At 46.3% G+C, this 27,327-nt stretch overlaps 1 protein-coding gene across 1 annotated transcript in view; it reads right to left on the bottom strand.

The window, feature by feature from the left end:
- LOC144752846 (butyrophilin subfamily 1 member A1-like) overlaps positions 1-27,327 on the bottom strand; it is a 977,044-nt gene that overhangs the window by 727,790 nt on the left and 221,927 nt on the right. The window contains exon 5 of the mRNA XM_078640684.1: positions 663-683. Coding sequence (XP_078496810.1) covers positions 663-683 — 21 coding nt within the window. The remainder of the gene's footprint in view (positions 1-662; positions 684-27,327) is intronic.

The following is a 27,327-nucleotide window of genomic DNA, read 5'->3' as shown; positions in this document are numbered from 1 at the left end:
TTGACGTACCTATGTCCATCCTTACGTCAATCTCGGCACCTTTAAGGTATAAATATTGCCGACCTTGCCCTATGCAAACACACGCGTGGTGACAAGACGGAGCAGCCATACTTGCCGAAGCCGAGAGCAGAAGCAGACCCCGCTGGCAGCAGCCCCGCCTTCCTGACGCGCTGAGAGACGCGCTGCTATCTCAAGCCGAGAGACCCAGCACCGGCGCTTCTGGGCAGCCCTCGCAGGCAGCCTGGAATATCGAGAGCAGAGAAAGAGATACCATTCCTCATTCATCCTAAATTCCAGGTACAGAACTGAATAACCCCTCACAGAGAATTCTTTAGTTATTCACTTGGCAAAAACAAACTTAACTTAAACTGTAACTTTCTATTCCCGCCCACGCATTAGACTTAGGTCAGGTACACGGGGTAGGCGTATTTAGAAACACCAGTTGAGTACGTTTAGTCAAATGTATATGTGTATGTAAATATATTTTAATCATTTTAAAACATCATATGGCTCAGAAACCATATCAATGTTTTTACAGTATTATTTTATACTATTGCTTTTAATGTATGCACTTTACTTAACTATAAGTATTGCAATAATATCGATCCATTTCTCTTGTACGAGAAAAGAGACTGATCAATAAATAACACCTTTTATTGAACACGCCCGTCTCTTCCTTTTCTCTACATTCTGATGAGACTAAGAATGCACGTACTGACTGAGTAAAATAATTGCCTTGTGCTCACACGACTCTTGAGATTGACTCTTGATTAGGGGAGAGCAAAGTTGTCATGTTCTATGGTTGTCAGAAACTAAATCCCTTCTTGTCTAATCAGGGGAGTTAATCCTTCCTTGAACATTCGAGAAAGTTTCTAGCGAACTCTGAGCTTAACTGGCAAACCCAAAAATTAAGTCTAGTATCGACAGTAGTAGACCTAGTTAACGTCTGGCCTAGGCCTTTACTGCTGTAGGTACTATTCCAAAGCGCAGAGCCTATTGGGAAAATAGGAGCTACACTACAGGGGCTTCCTTCTTACCTTGGCCCATGATATTCCCTTAGCAGGACACCTAGGCCAGAATAAGACGTGGGACAGGCTTGTCTCTCACTTTCACTGGCCTCACATGTCTGAAGATACCAAGGAGTTTTGTCGCTCCTGTGTAACCTGCCAAGCCAGTGGCAAAGCAGGTGGTACCACAAAGGCCCCCCTGATACCACTACCTGTGGTGGGGGTGCCATTTGAAAGAGTGGAGATTGATATTGTAGGTCCAATGGATCCCCCTACAGCATCTGGGCACAGATTCATACTGGTGGTGGTGGACCATGCCACCAGGTACCCAGAGGCAATTCCACTTAGGACCACAACAGCTCCTGTTGTGGCCAGGGCATTACTTGGAGTTTTCTCCAGAGTGGGGTTTCCTAAGGAGGTAGTATCTGATAGAGGTGCCAACTTCATGTCAGGATACTTAACAGCTATGTGGAAGGAATGTGGTGTCAACTACAAGTTCACCACTCCCTATCATCCACAATGCAATAGGCTTGTTGAAAGATTTAACAAGACCCTAAAGGGTATGATCAAAGGATTACCAGAAAAGCTCAGGCGAAGATGGGACATCCTTCTACCCTGCCTTCTGTTTGCTTACAGAGAGGTCCCACAAAAGGGGGTTGGCTTCAGCCCCTTTGAATTGTTGTTTGGGCACCCTGTAAGAGGACCCCTGTGTTTGGTGAGGGAAGGATGGGAGTTACCTCTCAAAAAGCCCAAGCAAGACATAGTGGACTATGTACTTGGTCTCCGCTCCAGGATGGCTGAGTATATGGAGAAGGCATCCAAAAACTTTGAGGCTAGCCAAGAATTACAGAAAGCTTGGCATGACCAAAAGGCTGTCTTGACTGAGTACCAGCCTGGACAGAAAGTATGGGTGTTGGAGCAAGTGGCCCCAGCAGCACTCCAAGACAAATGGTCTGGACCCCATACTATCATTGAAAAGAAGGGAGAGGTTACCTACTTGGTGGACCTAGGAACTCCCAGGAGCCCCCACAGGGTGCTCCATGTTAACAGGCTGAAAGCATATGTTGACAGGGCAGACATGGGCTTGCTCCTGGCTACAGATGAGGGGCAGGAGGAAGAGAGTGACCCTCTCCCAGACCTGCTGACTCAGAACCCTGAGGATGGCTCAGTTGATGGTGTGGCCTTAGATGGCAGCCTCACTGAACATCAGCAAAATGACTGTAGATAAGTTTTGCAGTCGTTTAGACATATGTGCTCCCTGACACCCAGTCAGACTAACTGGTGTACCCATGTGGTGGACACTGGTGACAGTCTTCTGTGAAAAACAAGATTTACAGGCAACCTGACCATGTCAGAGATTGTAACAAGACTGAGGTGCAAAAGATGCTGGAATTAGGTGTCATTGAGCCTTCAGAGAGCCCCTGGCCTAGCCCAGTGGTTCTGGTCCCCAAACCTCACACCAAAGATGGAAAGAGAGAGATGAGGTTCTGTGTGGATTACAGAGGACTCAATGCTGTCACCATGACAGATGCACACCCTATTCCAAGGGCAGATGAGCTCATAGACAAATTGGCTTCTGCCAAGTATTTGAGCACATTTGACTTGACAGCTGGCTACTGACAAATCAGGTTAGCTGTGTAGTCTAAAGCCAAGACTGCATTTTCTACCCCAGGTGGGCATTATCAATTTGTGGTGATGCCCTTTGGTTTGAAAAATGCACCTGCCACCTTCCAAAGGTTGGTGAATCAAGTCCTTACTGGGTTGGATGACTTTTGCGCAGCATATCTGGATGATATTGCTGTCTTCAGCTCCACCTGGGAGGATCACCTGGTCCACCTGAAGGAAGTGCTAGAGGCTCTGCAAAAGGCAGGCCTCACTATCAAGGCAACCAAGTGCCAGATAGGGTAGAGTAAAGTTGTATACTTGGGCCACCTTTTAGGTGGAGGCTAAGTTCAACCACTGGAGAGTAAGATCCAGACCATAAAGGACTGGTCCCCTCCAACTACCCAGACTCAAGTCAGAGCTTTCTTGGACCTGACTGGGTACTACAGGACGTTTGTTAAGAACTATGGGTCCATTGTGACTCCTCTTAATGATCTGACATCCAAGAAGATGCCCAAAAAGGTTCAGTGGACAGTAAACTGTCAAAAGGCATTTGATGACCTGAAGAAGGCCATGTGCTCTGCACCTATCCTGAAGAGTCCTGACTACTCAAGAGAGTTCCTTTTCCAAACAGATGCTTCTGAGTTGGGAGTGGGAGCTGTGCTTTCACAACTTAATGTAGATGGTCAAGACCAGCCCATTGATTTTATTAGCAGAAGGCTGACCCCCAGAGAGAAACGTTGGTCAGCTATTGAGAGGGAGGCCTTTGCTGTGGTGTGGGCCCTGAAGAAGTTGAGACCATACTTGTTTGGCACTCACTTCAAGATTCAGACCGACCATAAGCCCCTCATATGGCTTAAGCAGATGAAGGGTGAAAACCCCAAACTGCTCAGGTGGTCCATTTCCCTATAGGGGATGGACTTTACAGTGGAGCACCGCCCAGGGACTGACCATGGTAATGCAGATGGTCTCTCCAGGTACTTCCACTTAGAACATGAAGACACAACTGGTCAAGGTTAGTCTAATGTCCCTGCGTTTGGGGGGGGGGTGGTGTAGGAGAGTAGGGTCTGCTATCCTATGGTCACCCCAAATGTTTGCTTTTTGCGTTTGGCTTCACTGGTTTATGACTTAATGTGGCTGTGGGCCTGCTAATCAGACCCACAGCCTGCTGTTCTCTCTCTAAATTAATGCCAATGCACATTAGGTGCATTACGAAATTGGAACTGGTTCACCTTATTGGCCCCTGTAACAGTGTACCCCAGGTACCCAGGGCATAGGTGCTTCCAAGGCCTACCAGGGGCTACAGCACGTATTGTGCCACCCCTGGCCTCCATATTTGACACAACTGGCTGATCACTCAGCTGGGGTAAGTCGGTGTAATCACCCCTTACTTAGGTATAGTATGCCTATATCTAACCTAAAATGGACACATATGTTCCTATCAGCCACTCCTATGGAAGGCCTCATCAATCCTGGAGGCAGAGTGCTTGGAAATATGTGAGATGGTGCTCTGGCATGAGCTGAGCCTGTCTGCAGCTTTCGGAACCAAGTTCTGTAGCTGTTCCATGATACTGCCATACCATATACTCTTAAGTGCATTATGTACCTCGCGGTTAAATGCTATCTTTGGTTTGGCTTTATCAAAACATGTCGAGTAAGGTGTCATACGAATTGGAATACTACCCCCTCGCCAGTTCTGGCGACGGGGGTAGCATTCCACCCTTTTAGAGGGACACGACATGTACCTAACCTGAACCCCGGTTAAAGTTAAACGTGAGCCTTAGCATCACAAAATGGATGCTGCCACCACAGACACAAGTCTGACCTCCTGCTGCTGGGAGTCCTTCCAGCGAGGGAGGCTTGGACAAAGGGTTTCCTGCCTTGGGAGGTGCTAGCACCACCCCAGTCAGGATTTTGTGTATTGGGTAGGACAGGGCTGAATAGAATCAGACATGCCTGGGGCACACAAGGTGTCCCTGTGCATGTGCCAGTTCAAACCGGTGCTGGGGCTCTCCAGCCCCAGTCTTGGCGCGAAGCTGGACAAAGGAAATGGGGTGTAACCGCCCCCCTTCCTGGTCCCACCCAGAGGAGGGACCTAGCAGGTAATCCGGCCCCTAAATTTGGAATAAGAGTAGGAGCTGTGTCCCAAGACTTCAGATCATCCTGAACTCGACTTGAAACTAAGAAGAAAACTGGACTTCGACATTCTGCTGCACAGAAGACTGAAGAGAATCTCCCTTGTGGCCAAGGAGTGACCACCCTGTGAATACAGGCACCAACCAGCAACTCAACGTCTGCTTTGCCGCCACCTCCCGCCGGAGCCCGAGCCCTGAGCCTGACAAGACCCAGACTCCCAGACATCTCAGAGCCCGGTCCACAGTCCCTGAAAAGAAGAGACCCGTGGAGGCACCGAGAGACGTGGGACCGGCCATCTTGAAAGACCCCCGAGAAGCTGACTGCGCAGCACCCGAGGCACCCTCGATGCTGTGCTTTGGGGTTTGATAGGCCCCACCACCGAGCAGCATTTGCACCGAAGATCAGCCCCCCCAGCATCTCCACGATCTGCGTGGGGCCCTTTTGCACTTTGCAACTCGACGCACCATCCCGGTCACTTGCCACGCGGCTAGTGGCCATCTTGGCGACGAAATCTACAATCTAAACCGCTGGTCTGGTTGCTCCAGACTGGCCCTTGCTCCCCTGAAAAGGAGCACCCGCTCTGACCTTGCTGGTACGAGTGAGAAGCTTGCATCGATTCCTGCGTGGCTTTCAGGTCTTCACCTCTTCAGATCCACCCTTGGATCCACCGGAACGCTCCTCGACGACCCGCCTGCAGCATCTTCATCTCCAGGCGCCATCGACCTGCGTGACAAAACCCGACACAACTTCGCACCTGTGCACCCGCTTCCTATGGGTGAGGTAACTCAGCAACGCCGGTGTTCCCACACTGGTATACACCTCTAGTGCCTAGGTCTGAAGTTTTGTCCTTGTAGGTCCATCGGAAGGTTCCTTAAACACTAACTTTGTAACTTTTACGCACCATTGACTTAACATTGGAGCATGCGTGCGCTTTAAGCGCTGCACCCGAGTCCCGCGGGCCTTTCCCGACTTCATCACTGCTAGTCCCGAACAGCTCCAGCAATTCCCCAGGCCCTAGGCCTCCTTCCTTTCCCATTGGTGGTTCTTATACCACTATTTTAGTATTTGGTTTAAGTGGCCCTTAGGGCTCATCCATATTGGGCAACTTTTGTGTATTTAAACTGTGTTTTGGTTTAACGCATTTGCTTCTGTGGTCATAAAGAGTATAGGGGATATTTGTAGTAAATAAATATATATATATATTCAATATATATCTGTGTGGTGTCCTTTCATTTGGTATTCAAGGGGATTGTGTATGGTAAAACAGCTTGCTTCACATGCCTTTACAGAGTTTAGCCTAAGACTGCTTTGTCCACGCTACTAGGATAGCTGGTCTATAAGGTTGACTTACAACCAATCATCATAAGGGTTGCTTGGCATGGTACAAGGTGATCACTAGAACTAGTGAGCATCATATACCAGGCCAACTTCTCACAATCACACCGAGATTGTTAGACTTTAAAGGGTTCAGAATGCAGCTGCCCGAGCACTCCTTGGCTTGCCAAGGCGTTGTTCTATTTATAATGCTATTCACCGCCTTCATTGGCTGCCCGTTGCTAGGCGTATTGAATTCAAGGCCCTTTGCATCACTTTTAAAATTCTCAACTCCTCATTGCCCAGCATTCTGTCTGACCTGCACTCTTTTTATACTCCCTCCCGTCAACTCCGTTCCATGGGACAGAACCTGGTGGTTGTCTCTAGGGTGAGAAGGGCACGTGCTGGCGGCAGCTACTTTCGAGTCTACAGCTTTATTTGCCCTTCCGGAAAGCGATCAAAACGTTTTTGTTCCCTTTGTTATAAGTTGTTCTGGTGTCTTCAGCTGTACTAATCTGGTTTCAGCGCCAGGACGTCCCTTTGCTAGGGCAGCCATGCGCTTTACAAATCCGCCTGACAAAACATAACATAACAACCAGGTCATCACAGCTTTCCTGAAAGCAAGGAGGCTAGGTGCTGCTTTTATGTAGAGGCAGTATGTTCCATGCTTTGGATGCTTCTAGTTCGATGCTCTTTCCACCCCATTGTCCTTGTTTAAATCTTGGAAGTAGTAATAACGTAGCATTTACCGACCGAAGATTTCTGACATGGAGATATCGTTTGAAGCTCTGGTTCAGAGAGTCAGGACCAAAATCATTAAATGCTTTATAGAGTAAGCATAATACCTTAAAGGTATTATGTATAAAATCCACAAGACCAAAGGTGTGGAAAAGAGACCTGAAAAAACTCAACCCTAACACCTTGCCTCCCTCGTGTCACAACTTACTGCTGCCCCCCACAGGATCTACCAAAGTACAGGATCTCACCGATCACTACCTCTCGTCCATGACAACAATAATAAACGAGGTAGCACCTCTACAACTAAAAAGAGTCTCTTCGAAAGATTCAAAACCTTGGTACAACGGTACTCTCAACGAGGACAGGCGTTCTCTCAGAACTTCAGAACGTGCCTGGAGGTCGATACCTTCCGCCAACCACCTCAAGATTCTCAGAACAAAGAGAAACGCATATTACCAAAAGATCAAGCGCACCAAAGCCGACTTTTTCAGCCTACAACTTGACCAGGCAAGAAATCGTCCCAAAAACTCTTTGAACTGATCAAAACCCAATCCAAGGAGGCAACTCATCGTCCACGAAGTATAGAATGCCCGCAGCCAGATTGTGAAGAATTCTCCACCTTCTTCACCATGAAGACGGATACCATCAGGAACGACCTCCTTAAGGATCTAACCTTATACACAAGAATGAATGCACAAACTCCTCCGTCGCCCCGAACCGCGTCATGCCAGAGGCCCTCAAAGTCCAACCCAAAAAATAATGCAGATTTGTCATCATTTACCTCCTACTCTGAAGATGCCATAGGCAATGTACTCTGTGCATTGAACCTCGCTAACCACTTTTCTGACCCGCTTCCGGCAAACGCAGTCAAAGACCTTACTCCACTGTTGCTACCGCTATGGTCCAAGATCATTAACAGCTCACTTCAACAGGGGTGCATCCCAGATTTCCTCAAAGTAGGCCAGGTTTCACCCATTCTAAAGAAACCCACAGCAGACCCAGCAGACCTAAACAACTACCACCCCATCTTCAATATCCCTACCTTAGCCAAGCTGCTGGAAAAATGTGTGCATCTTCAGCTAACGAAACATATTGATCACTTTAACCTTCTCAAGAAACACTAATCAGGTTTCCGGACAGGCCATAGTACAGAATCAGCCATGACACATATTACTGAAGATGCGCTACAAATACTTGATCAAAACAGATCATGTTTACTCATCCTACTCGACCTCTCCTCGGCCTTTGATACGGTTAAGCATGAGAACCTGCTAGACCTCCTGAAACACAGAATGGGCATATCTGGGTCAGTGCTAAGCTGGTTCACTTCATTTCTCCAAACCGGACACAACAATTCAAAGTCAACAATACCCTGTCCAAGCCCGCCCCAGTATCTCTGGGAGTCCCGCAAGGATCCGCATTATCCCCAACATTGTTTAATCTCTTCTTGGAACCTCTCACCGAAATGCTACAAACATCTAACGTGCAATATCACATGTACGCAGACGACACACAACTATACCTCAAGATCCACACCCTGGAGGATATCAAACGACTTTATACAGTGCTTAGGAATACCCAAATCTGGCTGGCAGAAAATCATCTCAAATTGAATGCCCTAAAGACTGAATTCTTACTAATAGCTCCTCCGGCCCAAATCCCCAAAATGCAAGAATGGACCAAACATATTACGGCACTCAATGTTCAACCCACCGTCGTAGACTCAGCTAAGTCATTAGGAATAACCTTAGACAGTAACCTCAACATGCAAAAACATATCAGCAGTGCCACAAAGGGAGCAAACTTCCAGATAAGTACACTGAGGAAACTGAAACCCTTCTTACCACACAATGACTTCAAGCAAGCAGTACAGGCTCTGGTTATTCCTTGAGTGGAATACGGATGAGTCTCTCTCTGTGGCCTACCCAAAGCATCAACTGCACCACTAAGGGCATCGATCAACGCCGCAGCAAGACTCATAACTGGGTCTAAACGCAGCTGCCACATCTCCCCGGACCTACAATCCCTGAATTTGCGATCCCTGGAGGCTAGAAGTCAACTGAAAATTGCATGCATGACGCACAGAGCCATGCATCACAAGACACCAAGCTACCTGGCACAGAAATTGACGATCTCGGGTGGATCCAGATCTTCAAGAAATGCTGAAAAATTACTACTGAAACCACAAAAATTCCACAAGAAAAAAACTTATAACAGATGCTTCTCTGGGATGGCGCCCAGAATATGGAATGCCTTACACCCAGAAACCAGACTTAACCCATCCACTACCACTTTTAAAAAGGAAGTAAAATCCATCCTCTTGGCCAAATTCACATGAATATGGTCTTTGGAAACACTGTGACGAGATGCACACTCGCACTCAACCACAAGACATTTGGATGATACATCTTACTATGCAACTTTTACAATATGCTGTGTACATATGTGTGGTTATGTTTATATTTCATGTATAAGTAATTTTTAATGGTTGTATAGCGCTCTGATATCCGTCAGGATCTTGTTCGCGCTCTATAAAACGTTCAAAATAAATAAATAAATAAAAATAAAGGTAATTCTTTGTTTAATTCGAAGCCAATTCAGATTGTTTAGGTCTTGAGATACTGAGCAGAATTTTGGAATTTTTAACAGTAGTCTTGCAGCAGCATTTTGCAGGACCAGAAATGTGTTAATATTGTACTTGTGAGTAGTCAGAAGCAGACTGTTACAATAGTCTATTTTAGATAGGATTAGAGAGGTAACTAATGTCTTTTGCAGTTTGGCAGGTATAAAAGGTAAAACCCTTTTTATTTTTCTGAGTGTATTAAATGTGGATGAAGTGAGCTTATTTACCTGATCTGTGAAGTTAAGTTTATTATCAATGATCACGCCCAGGTTACAAGCCTTTTCAACTGGAAGGGGGATAGGGCCCATAATAGCTAGCCAGGCTGATGTGCCCTAAAAAGATGATTGTGGTCCGAAAATAGAACTTCTGTTTTTTTCTGCGTTCAGTTTAAGGCAAATACTGCCCATCCAATCGTGGACAGCCAACATGCAGGCATGAAATTTAGGACCTGTGCCAGCATCATTTTTTCCTTTGGAGACAACAATTTCAGTGTCGTCAGCATAGGATGTAATGGAAAAATCAAAGCTTCTTTTCAAATTTTCTAATGGGGAGACATAAATATTAAACAGGGTAGGGCTCTATGAAGATCCATGCGGGACTCCACATGGAAGTGGAAATCCATGAGAAGCAAAATTCTCCAGCTTTACAACTTGCTCTCGATACATTAAATAGTATCTTAAAAAATTCCAAGCCAGACTTATGACCTCACAGGTTGCTAGCCGCCCTAATAGTAATTCATGACTGACAGTGTCAAAGGCCGCCGAGAGATCAAACAGGACAAGGGCTGCCCCTTTTCCATGATCCAAAACCTGCATGATCTCTTTGGTTGCCTTGAGCAGAGCTGCATCTGCGCTGTGACCTTTTCAGAAGCCAAATTGGGTAGTGTCCAGGAGTTTGTTAGAATCAAAGCTACCAGCTGGTCGTTCAAGAATTTTTCGGCTATTTTGGCTGGTAATGGAAGATGGGAAATTAGATGATAGTTGGTTAGGTCATTATGATCAAGTGAAGCTTTTTATAGAAGAGGATTCATGGCTTCTTTTTTCCAAATCTTTGCAAAGATGCCAGTTTTACACATGGCTTGATGAATAGGCGTTAGTTTAGACGCAATAACTTCTGCTGCCAGTTTAGGTATATTTGGCGGGCAGGGGTTATATTGTGAACCCGAAGTAGAGGTTTCCAATAGATTTCTAATGTGCTCATTCGATGGGGCAGTACATTCTGTGAAAATTTTGGTTTGCTCGAAGGGCTGATTTACCGTATTGACAGATAATATAGTTGGTGCTGGTTTGGAATCAGAATTATTTTTTTTAAATAGTGTCTACTTTTACAAGAAAGAACTTTGCCAGAGAATCACAAAAAGATTGATTAGCCATCAAAGGTTTTTTGTTGCAGTCATTAGTTAGTTCTGTGATTGTCCGAAAAAGTTATTTAGTTGAGTGTTTAGCTTCATCAATCTTTTTTGCAAATTATGATGCTTTGTTGTTTATATTTTTCCATCTCTTCCTCTTTGTAAGACGTTCCTCATCTTTGTTCCTGTTTTCTACAGTTTTGCTTATATTTCCTAAGTTCTAATGAGAACCATGGGGCAGAAGGATTTTGTCGTAATATTTTAACCATTTTGACATGAGCTACTTGATTTGACAAAACTTTCAGCCATTTACTATATTGTTTGGCTGCAACCTCAACATCATTTGCTAGAATTAGGGTTGTGTAGTAACGCAAGAAGGAGGCTGACGCAGGTCGATGTTATGACAAGTGATTTATTCAACAGTCTTAAATCACCAAGAACAAACCCCAGCCACAGCTGACAGGCAACAGTCTGCCTGCCGTTCCCGTCCTCCGCCCGGTGCTCACCTTAGAACGTTACCCGCTGTGGCATTCCAAGTGATGTCACAGCGGCGCGTTCCAAGCGGTGACGGGGGGCTGGGAGGCAATGGCAATGGTTATAGGAAGATACCACACATCCCCCTTCCCTGCGCAAAACAAGAAACCAGTGCATAGGAGAAACATTTGAACATGTGTAGAAGTCTACTCAGTAACATATTGCTCCAGGTCGTTAGGCCGACTAACCACCCTTTGGCTGGTTCTGCGTGTAGGGTAGGATTCCCCAGGACGCCCCTTCGTGGACGAGTTGCCCTTATCCTGGGGATTGGCCACACGTTTATCCTCTATGCCTTTGTCCCCTTCAGGGAAGTGACATCTTACTACTCTTCCTAGATTCCAAATCTTCCCCTCTTGAGTTTTTATGGCATTTTTAAACAGTTTGACAATCCTCGTGGGTTTTGTAAACTCGGACCAGCTTGCTCTCTCAGTGGGTGCCCTGATTTTCACTGCGTCTCCCACTTTGAATCCTACGTCTCTTACAGAGTGCAGGTTGTCATTCCTGTCTTTCCTGTCTAACATGGCTTTGTGTTCCCTGTCCACCCTCTGCAATTCTTGTGAGTGTCCAGTCCACCCTTTGTGCCATCCCATCCACCCCGGTGATAGTTTAGTGTTGGGTTTCCTTGCCCAGAGTAGTTCGAAAGGAGCGACGCCGGTTGTCTGGTGGGACGTCAGTCGTAAGCTTCTAGACGCTTTCTCACTTCCTCCTTCCAATTCAGCCCATTGATTCTTGCCAGTTGGATGCTCTCCTTAAGGGTCTTGTTGAACCGCTCGACCATCCCGTTGGTCTCAGGATGATACAAAGCGCAACGCTTGTGTTCAATTAAGCTCAGGAAAGTCTTTCATTTCTTTAGAGCAGAGTTGCACCCCATTATCTGTCAACAGGCTCCTGGGCAGTCCTTCCCTGATGGACAATTCCTGTAAGAACTCAATAACCACTTTGGTGGTGATCTTGGACACTATCTTCACCTCTGGCCATCTAGAATATAGGCCTACAAGCACGAAAATATAGGGAGTGCGGATTTCACCCTTCAGCGGGCCCACAATGTCCAGTGCCACATCTTCCCAAGGCCTCGACGGGGGTGGTCTACATTGCATGGGAGGCGTGTGCTGTTTCAACACCTTGTCGCTGACGGTGCATGATATGCAGTCCCTTACTTTCCTCTCAATCTCAATGTCCATGCTGGGCCACCAATAGTCTCCTCGCATCCTCTGTTTAGTTTTTGTGATGCCCAAGTGTCCTTCATGGGCCAGATCTACTAGGTACTCTCTCAGGTTTTTGGGAGGTATCAGTCTTGTGCCACGGGACAGGGATTCGTCAACGACGGACAATTCATTCCTGACCATCCAGAACGGGCGTAGGGTCACGTCCTGTTTGTCTTTGTGCTTCCAACTTTCTTTTACCCTCGTGTACACTTCCATCAACTGGTTATCCGCTGTAAGGGCCTCCTTCCAACTTTCTTCCCCAACGGCTCCTTGTGTAATCACGCACACCTTTTCCGCTGGTGACTCTTCCTCCTCGTGTTAATTTCCTTCGACTGCTTCCTCTTCTTTCGTTTCTCCCACAAGGCGTGAGAGGCAGTCTGCTGCGAGATTTCTTGTCCCGGGTACATATTCAACGTTAAACGTATATTCCTGTAGATTTACAACCCAGCGTCTGATTCTACTGGAGATCGGGTCGAGCCCTTTCTTGTTAAACACTTCGACCAGGGGCTTGTGATCAGTTCTCAGGTGGAACTTTGTTCCCCAGACGAAGTCCCGGAGCTTGTTCATGGCCCAGTGCACCGCCAAAGCCTCCTTTTCAATTACCGAGTAATTGACTTTGGACTTCCTAAGAGATCTTGATGCGAAGACTATGGTTTCCTCACCCCTCTCTCCTACTTGTGTGAGGACTGCCCCAAGTCCTTTGGAACTCGCATCTGTTGTCACCACCGTCTTCCTGTTTTGTACAAACGTTTGGAGGCTTGGGGCTTCCGCTAGTGCTTTCCTCACGTCTTCAAATTCTTCTTGGCACTGCTCATTCCAACTGAATGCCACGTCTTTCTTGAGCAACTGGCGAATGGCATAGGTCCTGCCTGCGAAGTTCTGCACAAACTTGCTGTAGAACTCCAGCATGCCCATAAACAATTTTATTTCCTCCTTGCTCCTTGGCGGAACCAAACTGATTATAGTATTCTGGAGTTCTGCTTTGGGTCGTATGCCGCCTGGCGTTACTTTGTGTCCTAAGAAGTCCAATTCTTTACATTGAATCCTGCATTTTTCTCTTTTCACAGTAAGGCCCTGTTCTCTGAATCTCGCCAGCACCTGTCTTAATCTTGCATCGTGTTGTCCACTGTCCGCACCAAACACCAGCACATCGTCTTGATACCACAATACCCCAGGAATGCCTCGAAGAATGCTGCCCATGAGTCTTTGGAATACCGCTGCAGCCGAGACCAGGCCGAACGGCATTCTTTTGAATTTGAAGACTCCCATTGGTGTGACGAACGCAGTGAGTTCCTGTGAGACTTCGTGAAGCCTGATTTGGAAGTAGGCCAATGTTAGGTCTAGTGTCGAGAATACTTTCGCTCCTTCCAGCAGGCTCATCATCTGCATGATGTTGGGCAGCGGGAATTTGTCGACCACTACTTCTTTGTTCAGTGCCCTGAGGTCGATGCATAGACGGACAGACCCATCTTTCTTCTTAGCTGCGACGATCGGCGCCAGCCACTCTGTTGCCTCCACCGGTTTCATTACTCCTTGGTTGCATAGTTTCTCCAGTTCTGCCCTGACTGCTTCTTGGATAGCTATGGGGAGGTTTCTTACTTTCGCCACTACTGGCACAGCGTGCTCCTTTAGTTTTATTTTGTGAGAATAGTTTTTTAGACACCCTAGTTCCCCGCTGAACACTTCCTTGAACTCTTCCTCGATTCCTCCTAATGCCTCACCTACCTCTTGCACCAGAATCTGAGGGGTTTTGTTTGGGTTGAGGTATACTCCTAGTTCTTTTTGCGCTTGCCACCCCAGTATGTTGTCTCCTACTAGGGATACGTAAACCTTAGAGACTGTCAGGCTGTCTTTGTAGCCTACGGTGCCCCAAAAATACCCTTTCATGCTGATAGGTTGACCACCATAGCCCCCTGGCCTGACGTCCATTTTGCTCAACTTGAGCTTTCCTTTGGCCACCCTCTCAAATTCTTTGGCATTAATAATTGTTATCTTTGAACATGAGTCAAACATAGCCTCCAACCCTGTCTCCTAAACCTTTATCATGTGTTTCGGATTATCAATTTGTCCGCTTTGCACCAGTAGGACGATCTCATCACACACCCGTGCAGTGTTATCCTTCCCTTGCTTCTTGTACCCCTGACCACTCCTGCAGTATTGACTGAAATGACCCTTCCTGCCACACTTACTGCATGTGTATTTCAATGTGGGACAATCTCTGTCATTCGCCATGTGTCCTTGCTTGCCGCACCTATAGCAGTTGCCCTTGAAGCTCCATCCTCCTTTGCTCTCCTTCTGTTCTTTCAGTACATTCTTCTGCTCTTTCACAGCCAACACAACTTCACTTTCTGTCACCACTTCGCTCACATTGACCTTGCTTTCACTGACTTTGTTTTCTTTGTCTTGTTTTATTTCGCTAACACACTGCATTATGTGTTCTACTTGCTTGGTTACAATGAGCACCTCCCTTAGTGATGGGTCGTCTTTTAACCACAACTCCTCACGCACACGCTCAGTCCTGCATGTTAATACGAATTGGTCTCTGACTCTTTCCTCACACGCACCTCCAAATTTGCATGTGGCAGCCAGTTTGCGTAAATCTGATACAAAATCCTCAACTGATTCCCCTTCTTTCTGCCCTCTTTTGCCAAAATGGTACCGTTCCATAATAGTGCTAGTTTTGGGAAGGTAATGTAGATCTAATTTTTTAAGGCTAATCTCAAATTCATTCAATCCTCTCGCTTCATGTGCACTCAACTCTGGGAGGTGTTCCAACACTTCCTCCCCTTCCGCCCCCATATAGTATGACAATAACGCTACTTTCCTTTCCAATCCTAAATTGGGCCCACACACAACTGCATAGTTTAGGAAAACCTTCTTCCATTTCTTCCACTGTATGGTGGGTTCTCCTGGGCTAGCTAAAAAGAAAGGTGGGGGCGTTACGTTTTGCATATTTTCCCCTCTGTCTTTGCTTTACTACACACTTAAAGTTACACGCTTAACAGACTAATAGAAATGTTTTGCATAAAAACAAATACTATTTCAAAAATATACTGTGCAATAAGGTCCCAAATGAGCCTGGCTCTCTATGTCTCACGTAAACTGATCTTCGTACACATTTCTATGCATCAGGGGGTGCATTATTTTCTGCAAGATGTACCTACGTTAACTTTCCTTTCTAACGTTACTGGTGTACATATGTGCTGACATACCATGAATGGTAACCCAATAGAGGCTGGATTAGAAAATAATCCAAAGAAAAGGGAAAAAAAAATGTCCTACTGTCTTATACGGTAAATACTACGCACTCAAGAAAACCAGTTCAAATTCCAGAATATCTGTGGATGGTTCACAATGCAGCAAAGACACAACACGGGCCTATTTTCCTCATGCCCAGTAGATGGCGCTGTTACACTAGGAAATCACTTTCCTCTTCGTCTTACACAGGTTATGTTATGTTATGTTAATCGATTTTTTAGAGCGCACAGCTGCCCCAGCAAAGGGGCGTCCCGGCGCTATAACTGAGAAGGTAACATAACTAACAAGAGCAAAGAAGAGTAGCGAAATTTTAATAGGGCAGGGGGAAAAGATAAGTTTTAACAGCTTTCCTGAAAATAAAAAGATCTTCTAAAGATCGAATGTGGACAGGAAGCGCATTCCAGAGCTTGGAAGCCAGCACTGTAAATGATCGACCGCCTAATCTGCATTTTTGGAAGCGTGGGACAAGTGCTAGCTTTTGACCTGCAGAGCGAAGGCTGCGTGAAGGAGTGTACAGAGTCAGGAGGTGTTGGAGGATGGTAGGGGTATCAGTATTAAGAATTTTGAACGCACAACAAAAGGTCTTAAACTCTATGCGTCTGATTACAGGTAGCCAGTGCAATTTATAAATTGTGCTGCGGGCTGAACAGAAGCGAGGCAGGCCCACCAGAGCCCTGGCGGCCGCATTCTGTACCCGTTGGAGTCGCAGGACCTCCGCCTGGTTAGCGCCCAAAAACAGCGAGCTAGCGTAATCAAGCCTCGATAAAACGCTAGCTTGAATCACCATCTGGCGTGTGGGGGCATCAAAAAATTTGAGGATAGGCCTCAAACCACGCAGGATGCCGAAGCACATGGATGCTACCTTCTTAGTATGACATGCGAAGGTTAGTTTGGAGTCTAACCAAACGCCAAGATTTTTTAGTTCGGAGACAGGTTTTGGGGGGGGACCCAGCTCGCTAGGCCACCAACTCGCACCCCACAGATCAGGATGTTTCCCTAATACCATCACCTCGGTTTTGAGGGCGTTGAGCTGTAAGCAATTGGCTGTGAGCCAGCTAGCAACAGCCCTCAGACCATCCGCAAAGTTTGATGCCAGTGGGTCAGAGTCCCCATTGAGGACCACCGCCAACTGGGTATCATCGGCGTATGAAACCATTGTGAGACCCCAACTCTTCGCAACCGCCGCCAAAGGTTGAACATATAGGTTGAAGAGAGTGGGGCTCAACGCCGATCCCTGCGGAACTCCTTGGGTGATGGCATGAGACTTAGATCTGAACGGTGGCACTACTACCTGAAAGGATCGTTCCGAAAGGAACGATTGGAACCAATCCAGCGCCTTGCCAGATATGCCTGCCTCACCAAGCCTTTGAATAAGAATGGTATGGGATACAGTGTCAAAGGCGGCACTGAGGTCTAATAGGACCAGTGCCGCCGTTTGACCTGCATCTAGTACAGAGCTGAGATGTTCAACCATATATAAGAGTGCCGTCTCTGTACTATGCCCAGGTCTAAAACCATTCTGTGTAGGATCCAATAGGTGTGCAGAGGTCAGGTGTTTTGTTAAGATGTTATTCACATGAGCCTCTGTGATCTTTGTCACCCATGGAAGGAGGGAGATGGGTCTATAGCTCTCCAGCTTCAGCGGATCCAAACCCGGCTTCTTTATAATGGGCATGACACAGGCGGCCTTCCAACTAGGGGGGACTAACCCGGTAGTGAGGGATTGATCCACCAGATGTCGAATAGGAGGAAGGCAAAAGGACGCCGAGTCCAAAAACTGGGCTGGTCTCAGAGGGTCATCTGGTGAACCAGACTTAACCTTGGCCGCTAGGAGACTAAACTCCTGTTCTGATGGTAAGAGAAACGAGGCCAGGCACTGTGAGGTACGCAATGTAAAAGACGTACTGTCAGGATCAACTTTGGGAAAAAAGCGATAGATGGCATTTACTTTTTCCACAAAGAAGCTGGCTAACGACTCACAGTGGGCAAGGGAACAAATCTCCGTAATTGGAAGTCTGTTCACTGTGAGCTCCTTCAAGACTTTAAAAACCAGTTTGGACGGATTGGCACTCGCCTGGAACTCCATAGCATAATAGTCAGCTCGAGCCCGGCAGACAGCTCTATGATACATCTTTACCACAGCAAGGTAGCATGCTTTTAGATCTTTGTCGTAGTTCTTCCTCCAAGCTCTTTCGGCTCGACGGCAGATGGCTTTAGTCCGCCTAAGTGCCTCCGAGTACCAGGGGTTAGGCTGAGAAGATCGATTTCTACTCCAGCTGGCCGGGATTAATACATCGAGCGCCTGAACGATCCAGGCGCACAAGGCGTTATACCCCGTTGCGACGTCATCCGTGAGAACCAGAGGTGTAATGGCCAAAAGACGATGGAAGTCCTCCAGTTTGAGCTTTTTCCAGGGTCGCCTGAAAGATGTTTTATCGGGCTTCCCAGTAGAACGTGTTACCATTGTAACAAAAAGCTCAATGAGGTGGTGGTCGCTCCAACCCATGGGTCTGGGGGGGGAGACCTCGGCCAATTGGAGGTTTGTAAAAACCGGGTCAAGAATATGACCACCCTCATGGGTCGGATGACGGATCAGTTGGGGTAGTTGTACTGCTTCAAGATCGTCCAGCAGACCTCTAACCATTGGTGACTCCATGGCATCAAAGTGGATGTTAAGATCGCCGATGATGGTAATATTGGAAGAGAACAAAGACAGAGAGCTGACCAGCTCAGGAAGAGCTTTCCTGAAAGCACAGTCACTTCCTGGGGGGCGGTATATCAAGAGACCTGACAGTGTTTGGGTCTGTCCAATGCTGATGGAAAAGTGGGCACACTCGGCACCAGCCAAGTCCATAGGCTTCCAGATACAGGTATAGCAAGTTTTAAAAGCCACAGCTATGCCTCCCCCTCTCCCCTTACGATTCAAAGTATAAATTGCGTGACCCGGGGGGAGGGCCAGATTGATAATGGCCGTATCCTCATCTCCTAGCCAGGTCTCCGTCATAAAGAAGACATCAGGGCCTTCTAACGAGATAAGCTCAAAAATATCTCGATGATGTTTTGAGAGGGATCTGACATTATGGTGCCAGAGTTTAATGGCACTAGGAGGAGGGAGTTCCTTCTTCCGATGTAATAATACCTGACTAGGGGCCATCAACGGTGCCGATAGTTCCCACCAACCACATGGGCAGGTATGGGGACCACACAGGGGATGGTGAGCCGCATGCGAGCACAAAGGCAGATTAAGTCTGATCTGACAAAGAGCATGACTAGAGTACCGATAAGTCATGCCAGCGACTCACAGGGTCCAGCCGCGACCCGCGAGTCCTTAGCGCGGACGGGCGCAGATGGGCAGACTCTGGCTTGACTCAGGCGCGAGTCAGGCGCTACCGCTGCACGTCACCGCTGCGCGACTGGTGTGAGCTTTAAATAGGAGCTCACCTGGACTCCTGCGAAGCGCTGGAACGCTCAGGCAAGTGGCGCGATATTCAATAATCACCCCCAAGATGGCGACCAGGCGCCACGAACAGGCAGCAAGAAGGTAAGAAACTCCGCTCAAAACGCGGTGGGGCCACAATTATGGTGCAAGTACAGGGCCAGAGCAAGATGGACATTCCCATAAGATGGGTGAATTCCCATAAGTTACGCCTCTTATTACTTCCTCATGAGGTTGCGCTCGTGTGCTTTTTCACGCTCGATTTCGTGCAGTGCCCCACGCTCTTTAAAGTCTCTGCCAGGCGCTTCTCTTAAAATTAACTTATGCATAGTCCAGAGTTCACCCAACTTTATCTCCCTCGACGGATAACACTCCACTCTTTCCAACCTTCTGATTTGACTCTTGCAGCTCCTCACAGGCAGTGTGTGTGACAGTTCTATGCTGCTGTCAACACTCGTATTCACTTATCACCGCTCCGCTTGCCTTTCACAGTCACGCGTTGTCCACGTCTTCGGCATCCAACCATCATTGATTAGTTTTCCTCTCTAAGTGTCCACGCACCAAAAGACACGCTCAGACACTTGCCTGTATATAGTCCGATCTTCGTCACAGTCTCTTTTTGCCAGCTGCGGGGCTTCTCTTAAAGCTGTTATCCTTTCACACTGTTTAAAAGTCTTTAGGGTTATCCTTGGACCATGATTCTTCTGCTTAGCTTTCCGATTTCAGGCACACATTGTTTTCTTCGCGTGTTAGGGTCAGTTCTTCTACTTTTTTGTCCTCGTCGCCAGTGTAGTAACGCAATAAGGAGGCTGACGCAGGTCGATGTTATGACAAGTGATTTATTCAACAGTCTTAAATCACCAAGAACAAACCCCAGCCACAGCTGACAGGCAACAGTCTGCCTGCCGTTCCTGTCCTCCGCCCGGCGCTCACCTTAGAACGTTACCCGCTGTGGCATTCCAAGTGATGTCACAGCGGCGCATTCCAATCGGTGACGGGGGCTGGGAGGCAATGGCAATGTTTATAGGAAGATACCACAGGTTATAGTCTCCAATACTTCATTAAGATGGTCTGACTGCACATTCCGCCAAGCTTGCGAAAGAAAAGTAGATGATAATTTCTTTATATTTGAGTTCGATCTCGGAAGAGACAGTTCAAAGAAGACTGCTCTATGGTCAGAACATGCTACTTGCGATGTCTTTACATTGATTAGGTTGCGGTTATTAGTAAAAAATTCCACCCAAGGTGTGACCGGCCTGATGTGTTGGTTCTCTTACTAATTGATCTAAGCCTATCACTGAGCAAGTTTGTAAAAGTGCCGCAGTATCAGGGTCAGAGTTCACCTCAAGATGGTAATTAAAATCCCCCAACACTGTGCAGTTTTTTTCTAAGATGAAAATCTCCAAGAGACTAGCTATATCTTGAGGGAATTTTTTTCTGGCACTGGGTGGTATATATAGGACCATATCCTTAAAAGAGGGTTGCTTGTTAATCTCTATAACAAACCTCCAAGAGAGAAGAGCGATGGTTGGCAGCTAACCACTAAATCTTCTCTAGCAATAACTGCTATTCCTTCTCCACGCTTCACTTCCCTATCACATCTATAGATATAAAAACCATGTGGTAGAGGTGGCTGTATATCTATTTTGCAGGTGGAGTTAGCCCAGGTTTCAGTAAGAAAAGCTAGTGCAGGTCTGTGTGTTTCCATGAATAAATGGAACTCAAAACTGTGTTTTGTAAGGGTTCTGGTGTTTAGTAGTACACAAGATAGCACGTTTAGTCTTTTGGTACTGGGTCCCATTAATGTGTTATTTTTCTGAGTTTTATTCATAGTTTTCTTGCTAATTGCAAGAGGAACTCTTTTTTATAGGTAAGGATTGATCTCAGAAGAGAGCTTACTGGGTTCAGCAATTACTTTTAAGCCGAACATGGGGCATTTTATCGGTGAATTAGATGTTACCAGGGAGCAGTCGATATTAATACAGCTTTCCCTCTTACCTTTGTTGAACCCTAGAAGGGCTTCTCTATTCAGGTACAGAGTTTCTTGTTCTGACCTAAATGGACGAGGGTGTCTTTCCCTAGGCCCTATCAAGGCGCGGATGGTCACAGACAGGCGCAGACAAGCTTGCCTTAGGCACGCCAGCAGCGTGTCCGCTGCCCGTCCTGGTATCTATCTGGTTTTAGACCTGATCCCCCTGAAGTTTAAAAGAGCTGGACTGCCAGCAACCTAAAATGGCGGCCAGCTAGAGGCAGAACTAGTACTGTGACTCTCCGCTCAATCGGTAAACACCCGCGGCGGACCGGAGAGTTAGGAGACTCACAGCATGCAAGGGAAGATCCTACTTGATTATAAAGGGATTCTATAAAAACAGAAATAAAAGCAAGCACTGAGAGGAATATTGAAAACAATGAGCAAGCAATCCAGTACTGTGTTCAAGTGCCATACTCTCACAAGTGTCCCCTGGGTGCAGGCAAGGTAAGGTCCAACTCGATTATAAAGGGATTCTATAAAATAGATGCACAAAATATTCCATATACTCAAATTCCAGGAGTGTGGGATAGAATAATACCAAACATGGATCACAGATTAGCTTTAATTCTAGCTGCTCACGAGGGTCTGGGTTCAGCACACGCAGGCATTACTGCAACAGTTTAGTTACTGAAACAACGTTATTGGTGGCCAGGTCTTACCAAACAGACCAAAGGCTTTGTCCTTAAGGGCAACATCTGTCAGCAGATGAAGGGTTCCACTGTAGCACGTCCACAGCAAACACCATTACTGATATCAGACAGACCACTCGCATGTGTCTATTTGGACCACTGCGGCCCTTTACACTCTGACGGGGCTTACAGGTATATCCTAGTGGCAGTGGACTCATGCTCTAGATTCCTGTGGGTTTGGCCACAGCCCTCATCTGACGCTCAAACTGTTATAAAGGAGTTGAGTCTTTATTGGCACATACGCTATAGGCACAACACACTCTGAACGTGGCCCTGCGTTTAGCTCACAGGCGTACAAAGAAGCCATGGGAGGTTTGGGTGTGGTCTTGTGGTACTCAGTACTCCTCTCTGTATCATCCCGTGGGAAATTCAATTGTGGAGAGGAAAAACAAGACTTAAAGAAATCCTTAACAGCAAGAGTATTAGGCTCGGTGGCAGTTGGGTCAATCACCTATATGGGGTCCAGTGGGCACTTAATAACATGCCAAAGGTTCCCTAGGGGGCTGTACCCCATATGAGGTCCTGTTTGGGACTAGAATGTGGGCACCCAACCTTGATTGTGGCGGTACAGTTGCGGATGAGAAACAATTTGACATTAATGATCGTTTGGCTGCTTTACAGGAAATAGATGAATTGCAGGCCTTACAAAGCAACGTCCAAGTAAAACCCACCGCCACTGGGGAAGTTAAAGTTGTTCCGGACAGACCAGCCTAGGTTCCGAAGGAAGGGGACCTGGTCAGAGAAAAAATGGTGGACAAGAAACAATTTGGGCCATCTTACAGAGCATCTGTACCAGTCCTGGCTGTCAAAGGAACTAGAACAGTACTTCTTCCACCTCTTGCCGGCAAAAAAGAAAAGAGATTTGTTTTAATTGATCTGATCAAACCATACCATGTGGCCGATTCTGAATAGTAGGTCTCCTGGGTTCCTGGGTAACCATCGATCTCCTCTCACTACCATCCAGGAAGTTCAGACAGAAAGATTAATAATGTTTGAAGATTCTACTATCCAACGTGAAGGAGTTACCAACAATGGAATGGAATTTTGGCTGTTGTTATTTAACAGCAATAAAGTACAAATGAAACACAGATTTCAATTCAGCCTAATACCGCCATCTATGTGAATATGGCTCAAGATGAGTCGTCTACCAGTTCTGCAAAATCTGCTGAGCTACAAAAGATAGATCGAACTGCTTCTAGCAACTTCATCGATTTCAATACTTTTTCTCTGGATCCAAGTGAACCAGGGTCACCACCAGCTAATGTTTCCCATGAACAGAAAATATGTGACTTCTAAATTTGTCTGAAAAAGACTTATTCTGTTACACCATGGCTACAGCTCTGGATTACAGTTGGTCTACTCTTCCTAGTCCTTTGGATTGGTTTTGTAACCGTCTTTTTCCTATCTCCCGGAAAGCTTTGCAGTATATGTGAACTTGGTGTTTAAACCACATGCATCGTCACACCGTGAATAGAGAGACCTGTCCTTAGTGAACATTACAGCAGTTGCGGTTCCTGAGGGAATAGTATGGGGGTTGCGTATGATGTATTTGGTCCCACTGAACTGCATTTATTTAAAATTTCTTTAAGTGATATCATCATCTCTAGTACTTTCTCTGATGATTGGGACTTTGAAACTGTAAATACTATGTTGTCTGATTTAGAACAATCTGCTGAATTTTCCAGTAATGTGTTGGATGAGGATACATCTGATTTCGACACCCTCTATTGTTATAAACACTTCAGTCATAATTGTTTTACACAAAACCAGTGTCCCACGTAATGTTTTCACTTACCATCAATGGGAATATTGCCCAACACCACCAAAAGGTAGTTCACAAACGTTTGCACAGAAGTTTGCTTTTTTTTCTGGGTTCAGCACTTCACACACAAAATCTTATTATAAGGTTGCACCTACATCTGCAAAACAAATTATGCTAACTAAAATGAAACAGATATATTCCGCTTCCTTTATGTCCCAGCTGTCTTTACAGGGTTTTGTCTTTTGGAGGGACACTATAATGCAAAATCTGTCTGGGGTACGAAGGATTGCAAGTTCAGGGAACTGAGGCCTTATTTAGAGCTTTTCTCGTACCACAGCACATTATCTTCCTGAACAACACAGTGCAATAAACTTCCTGTCTTGAGTTAGCCAAGATAAAGGACCTGTACACAACGCAGATTCCTTCACTTTCACACTTTAAGGGATGGCAAAACTATACACAACGTAGTGAGAATACCCTAGATGGCATACTACATGATAGCTTGTACAATTCATCAGACTTCAATTGGAAGGGATGGTTGGTTTGGCCTATGGACACAAACAGGTGTCAGTCACGATTCACAGGTACCACCAAAGAGTATAGTATCCATAAGCCTGACCTACAAGAACACCTGGGGTGGTGACATCTTACAGAGGGTATCCTGATTTGAAATTTTCTGCTACACAATGGATGTCCCAGTTTCCAAAGAGATGGAAAATGCACTCCTGCTGCGACGATGCTGTGAACGCATGGTACTCGATCTGGGCACACCTCCGCTTCGAGAGATAAGCCAGCATTGGTTCCTATCGTTCAGAGCAGCCTGGGTTGACTGCGTCTTGTCTGTGCTCCGCTGCTTCTTCTGTGGATATGAATGCGTGTTGGATATATGTCTAACACTTCCATTTATTACGCCTCCGGACGTGGATCTACTACCGGACCCATTAAAGGCCCATGTAATGCAGTGTCCTCAGTGTATTCTAATGTTGATGTCGGAATTCTTAGAGTCTCCACGGAATGCTTCAGCTCCTGTCGGAATGGACGCCGGCTCTACTACAGGTGTACAGACACTAAGTACTTCCTCAGCCGCCGCTGTGGGAACTGGAGAAGATCACCTTTGCTCCATTGACCTGATCCAAGAGGTGTTACAGGGACCGTCGTCTGCGAAAGCAAGCAACAACGATGTTGTGTTTCCCACACAGGATACATAAACATTTGGCACGCCATGTGTCGGGAACAATTTGACCTTTTCAAAAACAATCCAAATTGGAATTCTAAGATATCATTTTTGTTTTATTTTTCTCTCCTTGCTCTCACTGAGCACCATGGCTTTCAGTGGGCTCGGTTGGTCTAAGCAGTATATTGACTTTCTAAAGGACTTATAGAGCTTTTTTTTTTTTTTAAATGACTGAATAATAATAATAAATTATAATGGGCATATCCCCAAACACAACTAACAGGACAAATTGGGTGCCTTCAGGCACTTTTTGACACTGCTCGAGACAAATAAACGTGACTTTGAAATGCCGACCTGCACCCAGAAACCACAACTTCCATAAGACAAAGGGAGAAAGCGGCGGCCGGGGACATTGCGTCAATACTCGCACTCCAAGCAGGCCTCACTTGGAGACAACGGAAACATACACAGGTGTCTCCAATGCGAACGCACCGGCTGGAGTAAACAGCTGTTTTCACCACAGGTGCAGTCCATCTCACAGTCCCACAAATGGAATTCAGCTTAAGAACACATCCTCCCTTCCACTCAAATATCCTCGGGAGGGAGGAGTGGACGCATGCAGATTTACAGCGAGGGACGCACCTTGAGGCAGTAAGAGATTGAATAAGTGAATGAAGCTATTCCCTGGATATATCTGAATGAGAGTATGTGTGATTTGGTTAAACTTGAATTCTCCTCAAAACTTACCATCCCTAGTGTAACTACAGGGGTCCCGGAGCCCTATCACCATGGGGCATGGAAGACCCTACGTTGGGGTAAGGTTGTGAGCTGGTCACACAATTTAGAGTAGAGAAAAGCTTTTTTTTTTACGATTTTCTCATGTGTAAAGTGTTCCATGTAAGAGGTAGACATAGGTCACCCAACCAACAAGGCAATTCTTAATCAAAAATTGTCAAATTCGGAGCTTGTTTGTTCATCCTGAAGAATACCGCGGACTCAGTTGAGCCATAAGGCAGAAACATGTTGACGACGGTAATAGTGGTAATGGAGTACTAGTTCTCCTTATCCCCACATTTTAACTTTGATACCAAGTGTCTTGTCCAGTGAATAAATAGGATTTGGGATGCCACATTGGTTTTTAAAACACTGTCATCACGGGCCCACTCTAAATTATAAGTGCCTCCCCGTTTCCAGGTGTAGGCCCACTGTCCATCAAACCTGGTTTTTGGAGAGCGAGGTTTGTCCTATGATGAAGCATAACACCTCATGGGGTGTGAGGAAAACCTGTTACATTTTTGTGTATGTCCAGCACTCCTACTGAGCAGTGCTGAGAGGGATACAATAACGTAATTGAAAATAATTTTTGGTAACCCAATTTGTGTGCATATAGTAGGACGGAGGCCAGCTTACCCTTGAGCCCCCATAGCCTCTAGTTCCCTAACCTGGGCATCCTTAGAGGTGTTTGTGTTTACGGGGATTATTGATTTTGTGCAGGAAGGGATACCTTCCTGCACAAAATCAATCACACTTCACACACAATTTCCTCTTTCTATATGTGCTGCAGAATGCAGTATACATAGAAAAAGGAAAAATGAGGAGAAATGGAAACATTTCTCCTCGATGACACATTCCTAGGTTTACAATGCCTCGTAAATCTGGGAATGCGTCAGGTTCCATGGGTCTTGCATGGAAACACCCACAGCACCTCCCATGGAACGCCCCTTTAACGCAGTTTTCTGCGTGAAAAGGGCACATGTTTATAAGGCCATGAAAAGCCATGTAAAGTGGCTTTACGTGGTCTTGTAAATATGCTGTAGCACACTGCGCCACCAGAACATCAAAAAAGTGATGTTCCGGTGGCGCAAAAGTGCCGGTGGGGCCTCATAAATTAGGCCCTTAGTGTGAATCTGAGGACACAGAACCCAGATTCAGAATACGTAACAATTGAGATTCTGAAATCACATAAAGTTCAATACAGCCAAAATGCCATGCACCCTAAGATATAGTGTTCCAAAGTGACTAGAAGTTCCAAAGTGTATGTACCACTCTCCTGAGGCGGAAAGCCGGGAGGCAGCTTATTTTTAAAATCTGTTACTTTGTTTATTGTGTTTTTAAGACTCACTCACCCCCTCTCTTGACGCTTGTCACCAGCGGACTCTGCACTGTTGTTACTAGGCGTGGAACGCTTTCCCAGCGCCTTGCTTTCAGCCGCAGGCCACGCCCCCTTGGAGGCCACGCCCACCAACTCAAAAGGGATGCTGACTACGAGCGCCACCTTTTGTATGTACCACTCTCCTGAGGCGGAAAGCCGGGAGGCAGCTTATTTTTTAAATCTGTTACTTTGTTTATTGTGTTTTTAAGACTCACTCACCCCCTCTCTTGACGCTTGTCACCAGCGGACTCTGCGCTGTTGTTACTAGGCGGGGAACGCTTTCCCAGCGCCTCGCTTTCAGCCGCAGGCCACGCCCC

The sequence above is a fragment of the Lissotriton helveticus genome, chromosome 5_1, assembly GCF_964261635.1.
Source record: "Lissotriton helveticus chromosome 5_1, aLisHel1.1, whole genome shotgun sequence".
Classification (NCBI taxonomy): domain Eukaryota; kingdom Metazoa; phylum Chordata; class Amphibia; order Caudata; family Salamandridae; genus Lissotriton; species Lissotriton helveticus.
This window is presented reverse-complemented; position numbering and strand designations above follow the sequence as displayed.